This window comes from Neltuma alba, unplaced genomic scaffold, assembly GCF_004799145.2.
Source record: "Neltuma alba isolate B1F8T4 unplaced genomic scaffold, ASM479914v2 tig00000955_pilon, whole genome shotgun sequence".
NCBI classification, from domain to species: Eukaryota; Viridiplantae; Streptophyta; class Magnoliopsida; order Fabales; family Fabaceae; genus Neltuma; species Neltuma alba.
In genome coordinates, this window is record NW_021632271.1 from 49,240 (window position 1) to 56,550 (window position 7,311).

At 35.9% G+C, this 7,311-nt stretch overlaps 1 protein-coding gene across 8 annotated transcripts; it reads left to right on the forward strand.

Moving 5' to 3' along the window:
- The first annotated feature begins 1,859 nt into the window (after positions 1–1,859).
- Positions 1,860–6,050, forward strand: LOC114749051 (calcineurin B-like protein 10). 8 transcript variants are annotated; one of them, XM_028937548.1, is made up of 9 exons: positions 1,867–2,123; positions 2,216–2,387; positions 3,539–3,621; positions 4,352–4,411; positions 4,929–5,067; positions 5,151–5,212; positions 5,314–5,394; positions 5,470–5,582; positions 5,846–6,050. In XM_028937548.1, the coding sequence occupies exons 1-9, from the start codon at positions 2,112–2,114 to the stop codon at positions 5,898–5,900; spliced, it is 777 nt and encodes a 258-aa protein (XP_028793381.1). In that variant the 5' UTR covers positions 1,867–2,111; the 3' UTR covers positions 5,901–6,050. The 8 variants fall into 8 exon arrangements, with proteins under 8 accessions (XP_028793352.1, XP_028793367.1, XP_028793360.1 ...); XM_028937556.1 differs by having other exon boundaries at positions 1,872–2,123; positions 5,151–5,203; XM_028937563.1 differs by having other exon boundaries at positions 1,877–2,123; positions 4,959–5,067; positions 5,151–5,203.
- The last annotated feature ends 1,261 nt before the right edge of the window (positions 6,051–7,311 follow it).

The window sequence follows — 7,311 nt, forward strand, 5'->3', positions numbered from 1 at the left end:
ATCCTAACAGCATCTTATATTTTGGACAATAATTTTATTCCAACCAGCATTTTATATTACGGACCATAGAGAATTTTGATTAAATCTATCCATGAAATAAAAGAAAATATTTAGGTTAATTTTTTTTTATGTCCAAGTTCTTCAACCACATATAACTATGTTTGTTTTTATGTGTGTTTATAATTAAGTGATAATATTTCAAAAATAAGACATACCGTGTGCTTGGATAACTTGATGCAATGAATATAAAGAATTTGATAAAAGTATTGTCCTAATATAAAACTATCCTCACATTCATTTTATTTTTAGAAATTCATCTAAAACTTGTTTGAATTTTTAGATGAGTTAATAAATGGGCAAGGGCTTCTAAAAGGCAAAAAATGAAAAATGAAAAAAAGAAAAAAGTTGGCAGCTGAAATTTTCCATCGACTAAAAATAATAAAGTATAATCTCGGTTGTATTGAAGGGAAAAAAAAAAAAAAACGGAGAGAGCATAATCTCAGTTGATTTTTTTTTTTGACGATTCAACAACTCTTGCTCATTTTCTGGCCAAAAGCACTACAACTCGAGTATTGGCGCCGGTATAAAGTTGGGGGAATTACAACCAAATCCCACAGAAGAGAAATAATTACAGAAAGGTCCCAATAACAACCTCAACAGTCTATAATAACAAGCCAGTGAGAATGACAACCTCTGGGACTTGTTTTTTAATTGTTTTTCTTGTTTGGGACCTCGTTGTAATTCTCCTTGTAAAGTTAGGCTGTAAGAACTGTTATTATACTGTGGATATGGGATTTTGTGCACTGGTGCATTTTGCAGCCCCACGGAAGCCCCGTACAATTGGATTTAATCTGTTCTAAATATAAAAATTAATTAACTAATTTAAATAAATGAAAAAATAAATTAAGTTAGATATTTGTAATAAATAGGTGTTATTTTTTTAAAAATATTTTTACTACTCAAGTTTATTGGCTAAAAGTCTAAAATTACTATTATTAGAAAAACTATCTTTAAAAAATAAATAAATATAAAAAATAAAATAGACTAGTGTCTTATATCTAGAATCAAAATAAAATTCAAACGTCGTCTTATATTAAAAAAATAGAATTTGTATAATTTATAAATACTAATGATTAAATTAGCAACTACTAATTAACAATTAGGAGTAGTAGATAAGCCCAAGTAGGCCAGAAGTGCATGTAATTATAAACACCCATCAGATAGCGACGGACGAGCGGAAAGCCGGCGCCAGCTTCCACAACCATCCGCGCAAGCCAAGAGCTTAGGCAATAGAGATTAAAAAAAATACAAGACTAATCAATATTAAAATGTTCAAGAGACAAACGCGTGTCAAAAGGATTAGTTTTATTATTATAACGGCGCTCATCATTGCACATGTTCTGAGAACCAAAAGTCGCATTCACGCGTTAAACTCAATGGCTAAGGGAAAACGCCACCACAAGATCTGTTAACAACATAAAGTGGCATTATTGTAGAAGATATATTTACTATCGACATCGAACTTGGATTATCTACCTTAACTTAAAAATATTTAAACGTCATTAAATTTGGATGTTCCCTTTTTGGCAAATGGTCTCAATGAAATCAAACTTTTTCATGCGAACTCCGCTTGTATATTTACTCCTTGTATAGCTCAAAATTATTTTAAATGAACTAATCTAAAAATCCTCCTGAAAAAGTGTTCTGAAGAAATGGTTTGGCTGCGTCCTCGTTTTGGAAGAGATTTGCTCATGCGTTGGTGATTTCCCCCCCCCCCCCTGGTTGGTAGTTTTCTTAAAAAAGGATAAGGGGATATTTGATCTGTCACATACATTCTCCCATCCCATGTCCTTAGTCTTCTTCCCCCTGGCCATGACATGTCATTAGTCTTATCACTCTGGGCTTCGGTCACTTATTGGCACTGGCAGAATATCAGACACACTCTTCACGGCCAAAACGCGGTATAAAGCCGATGGGTGGGCGATACTAAAAGGAAGAGGCTTAGCCTTTGTGACAGAGAGAACCTAAGAAACACATTGAGATTTACAGGGTTACAGAGATCGGGGTGAAAGCTGGGAGGTTAGAGATTCTAATGAGCTCAAAAGACGCACATGGATTCTTCCGTAAGCGAAGACGAACTGTCTCAACCGATGGTTTTTATTTCTTTAATTTTATGTATCGCATTACTTACTGCACCATATTTGTGATTGAACAGAGGCCGGGCTTCTTGACTGTGCGAGATCGAATCTATGATGCATTCCTACCATACATAGATATCATCAGGGCTTTGATATTCACTATGACCGAATGTTTCAGTTCTCGTCGACGCGTCCAGATATGTCGATACGGTGCCAAAGATCTGACACGGCTGGCTGGCGAAACCAGATGTAATTCCTTTGTTCTTCCAATAATTCAACTAAGCTGCTCGATAGCTTTATTGGTGGTTTTACATTTTCTCCGGCTGTTTTGTTGGTTGTTCTGCACTTCTTTTTGGGATCTGGTCATGGCCGGTTGATAAATAATGAATAGTTGACTTTAAGTCATGGGGTTGAATTGGATGATGAGGGCATGAGGCGAAGGGTGAAGGATCCTTGTCTGGTACTTCATAAATTTACAACTCGAATTCATTACATTCCGTCAGAAGTCCCCGTGTTGGCCGTCGTCTTATATTTCATCTATCTCTGACCTACTTCTTCTTCGCGTCTTTCTTTTCGAAAGCGGTATGCATGCAAGAATAAAAGGATTCTAGCGTTAACTATCTTCAAACTATTATTAAATTACGGGGAATGTTAAAAAGTGTAAACAGACCACCCGTGCTTCCTGGATGATCCCATTTGTTGTGAGGAAAGAGAGAGAATCAATTTTCTTAATTTTTAATGTTTATTGTATTTTTATACTCATTATGGAACCGTTTTACTTATTACTTTTCAGAGCAAGAGTGCAAATTCCTTTTATATTTTAAAACCATGTTGTTTATGTGGACAATATTTTAGGCTTGATGTGTAAATTAACAGTTGGTGGTTAATCACTCTGTCTCTATCCTTTTTATTACTGGAAAAAAATGTTAAAGAATGTACGGTGTGCTGCTGGCTTCGACATTCAACCTGCATCGTTTTTCCTTTCTCGCATGATGTACCTAGTGATGGGGTTCAAGACTCTTCTTCTCCAATCAGATAGTTAAAGATAATAAGCTACCCTGCACACTTAAAATATACTCTTTTCAGAAGATGCTACTTTTGCTGTTTAATTGAAATCTTCCCCTCCATAAGAATGGCCTAATCTCTGGTCCTCTGTCCCATATGAACTCAGATTGGCATCAAGAGGGGATAAAAAGTTCCAAGTTTGATTATTTCAGTTCCTCAGAGTTTAATTCTTAAAGATGGGGTGAATTCGCCTTTTCTTTTTCTTTCTTTTATGTATACTTTTGAGCAATTAAACTTGTATTCTATTATATATCAGGTTCCTCTTGTGCCCCTTGTGTGTAGTAAATTATAGATTTAATTGATTGTTGATTAATTTTGCTTCTGAAAATATGCAGTTACAGTTAATGAAGTGGGGGCATTGTTTGGGCTGTTTAAGAAAATAAGTAGCTCAATAATTGATGATGGCTTCATTCACAAGGTAAATTGATCTGTCGAATGGAATGGATATTGATGGATTCTATGTGTTCTAATACCAGTGTTTACTGCTTCTGCTCTTTCTCTCTACTTCCCCAGTATTAGGGATCTGAATACTGGATGTTTCTTCTTGGGTTGAGTTTGTGTGATTCTGCCCATTTTTGTCTTTGTGAGAGAGGGACAGATTTCCAACTCTTTCCAGACAACTCCCTTGTTGCCTTGGTTAATAATTAATGGACCGTATGTTGGTACCCTCCTTTGAAGTTTGTGTATTTTGGTGATTCTTATTCAGTCTGCTTAGTTGGTTGGGAGAACATAACCATGGAGTATTTCATTTCATCATTAATGTGTGCAGAAAAATTGTTTGAGTTATATCTTAGATTTAACTAGTTGAAGCATATGATGCCTAATGCTTGATAGAGTGATTTTTTTGGCAATACGCAGAGATGAAGTATTAGTATCTATAAAACCTGCTTAGTTTTATGAATTGGCAAGGTTTGAATATGCTCCCCTCTCACCCCATTAAAAATAAAAAAATTTGCAGTTAAAAGGGCATATTAACACTGTACTTATCACTATTGATATACTATATATATCTCCATATATATTATTAGGATCCAATAGCAATAGAATGTTGAATGAGGAATCAGAATACAGTAAACATTTATACTGAGGACTGTATTCTATCTATATGTGGAGTGGCTGCGATACTAATTATATTTGTTCTATTGTAGGAGGAGCTTCAGCTGGCAATATTTCATACCCCACAGGGAGAAAATCTTTTCCTGGATCGAGTGAGCAATTCTTATACTTTTCACTTTTCAGCCCTGGCATTTTCTTCACCCTAATTCCTAACTCCTATAAGAAATGAAATTTGTTTTGCGGGCAGATTACAATTGATCAACTGTGATCCGTTTTAGCCGACAGTATGCATGGAAAAATAAGCAAGTTCAAGTAGCATTTATAGCTGCTTTAACTTTTTCTTCTTTAATGTATTTTCCTTGCTTCATGTTGAGCTGTAAGTTTTACATAAAAGGTTCCAGCTTCACTGATTATTGCTGGCTAAATGCTGGAAATATGTCAACCCGCTTTAGTGATGCATGGTCAGCACTTGTTTTCTTTTAGAAATTTATATGGTGGAATCCTTGCAGCCAGCAAAAGGAACAATCAGGTGGTTGAAATCTGTGCTCATGTGCATGCACCAAAACTTTTCTGATGCCTTTTTTTGTCATTGCATCCAATAATACATGCTCTGTTCATTCATAATGTCTTAAGTATACTAGTGTTGTTAAAATTATTTTGCTCCTTCAGGTTTTTGATCTTCTTCTTTTTGGCCCGAAGGTATTTGATCTTTTTGACGAAAAGAGAAATGGTGTTATCGAGTTTGAGGAATTTGTCCATGCACTCAATGTTTTTCATCCTTACGCCCCAGCAGAAGAGAAAATTGATTGTATGCTTTTAACCTATTTGCTTCATGAAACGGAACCCCAACTTTTCTTTACCTTATCTCCGTTCTCTGATTATCTTTTGCAGTTGCATTTAGGCTATACGATCTGAGGCAAACTGGGTATATTGAACGAGAAGAAGTGAGTGTTGTGAGTTGCTTCGATTATTTGCAATTGTTAAAATGCCTAGTGTTTAATTTATTTCTGCTGATCATTTCCTAGTCTTGGACTTACATTTTACATGGTTTCAGGTCAAGCAAATGGTTATAGCCATCTTGATGGAATCTGACATGAATCTGTCAGATGATTATCTTGAAGCAATTGTTGACAAGGTCAGCTTTGTTTCACATGTGAAAATATGGTTTCAATGGGGTAGTTTGTTCATAGGATCTTCTTCTTCCCAGCAGACTTTTGCCGATGCTGATATGGACAACGATGGTAGAATTAGTAAAGAAGAATGGAAAGATTTTGTGACTCGAAATCCATCTCTTTTGAGGAACATGACACTTCCATACCTTAAGTACGAACTTTATGCGATTATGCCCTGTTAATACTCCTTCGGTCATAAATATAAGACCCTTATACAAGGTGTATAAGGGTCTTATATTTAGGACCGGAAGAATAGTTTATTATTACATTTTTGAATTCCCCTTCTTGGAAAGATTCCTTTTTGAAGTTCATCTCCTATGTTTATTATTATTATTTTTGGTAATAGAAAATGAGGTAGAGTGAGTTCCAGAACTCCTTTCAAACTACTGAATATAATTGTTCTTCGTTTCCTAGGGACGTCACCACTCTGTTTCCGAGTTTTATTTTCGACGCCAACGTTGAAGCTTGACAACAAGAATGATGTTGCTGCGAGATCAATCGCGGAACAACGGATCATTCATGGCCGTTACCCATCATACCAAATCTGGAGATTCTTCAGAAATTGTGAAGAATTGGTGCTTCTTTATTGCATAACGGTGGGAACGAAATTATTTAATTATTTATTAGGGATAGAAAAAGGTAGGAACAAAAACCAGTGCCAGCAAAACGTCCGCGTGCCGGCGTGTGTGTCGGTATGGGCGATTGATTCATTGGCATGCTAGCTTTGTAACACGTCTACATTAATTATTATAGGAGTGGCCATAAGTAAATATTTGTACAGTCTTCTTTTTTTCCAAAAAAAAAAATCGAGAGATATGTTATATCCAGAGCTCCGAGGAAAAGATACAAAGTTCCGTCACTGAATTCAACTACAACTTTTGGCCGCGGGAGTAAATCATGCACTAATTAAGTTGTTCTTGGACGAATGGCGCTATAGAACTCCCTGTCGGATTCACGGCTCCGAGACAGATATACGACGTGGGCCACCATTTTGGAGAGGCTTTTGTTTTTCTTTGGTGGGAAGTAATAAAAAAATGTATATTGAAAATTCAAAGACATTAAAGATCAAGAAAGTAGCGCAGGTTCCTACTTCATGTTTGGCAATTGGCATGGATAAAAGGGGTTTCAAGAAAGGTAGATAGAAAGAGAATTCTTTATCTTAATATGTTTGGTAAATCTTAATCTACCAGTCCCTTACAGGAGTGGTTATTGGCAAATCTAACTCCACGCCTGAGCTCAGGTTTGGAGGACAACTTTTGGCATACCATGTTATAACTTGCAAGCTATGGAAAGCCAGGAAGTCCTTTTGCTGATGACTCTTGCACTGCTCATGTGCTAGTTAATTAAGTTCTTGCTCTACATATCATCAATGCTAGCAAGCTCTCCGTGCTTATTAAAACTAATTCAAGCAACTAGCCCTTTTGATAGGTCAAAGAGAAGCATCCCATCAACAAGACTTCGATTACTTATTTAGTATTGATAAAAATTTAAATTCATATAATTTCATAACAAATCTTATAATTAGGAAAACCTACAACATCAAAGAATGTAGTTTCCCCATGGCAACAGTCATCTGATTGATAAGCTTAAAGAAATAGCTTGACCAATAACGGTGTGTATGCAACAGAACAACATAATACCTTGTAGGGATAAGGAACGGAAACGCCACTTATTCACTTCGCTCCTCTACAATATTGTTCCTACATCGTTATTTGTCGCTGTAAATTCATTCCACATCAAAATGTATCAGGCACCATAAGTATTCAATTCAAAACTGTAACCAGCACTCAAATAGATTTTTTGACAACGTAAGGCCCCAAAAAAAAACCATACCCCATCAAGAGGAGAGAAAAGAAGAGCAGCCCTAGTAAGAAGGGCCA

Coding starts and splice junctions, on each gene's coding strand:
- LOC114749051 (XM_028937519.1), top strand. Junction 3,622..4,351: donor ATGATGGCTTCATTCACAAG/GTAAATTGATCT, acceptor GTTCTATTGTAG/GAGGAGCTTCAGCTGGCAAT. Junction 5,068..5,150: donor AGCAGAAGAGAAAATTGATT/GTATGCTTTTAA, acceptor TATCTTTTGCAG/TTGCATTTAGGCTATACGAT.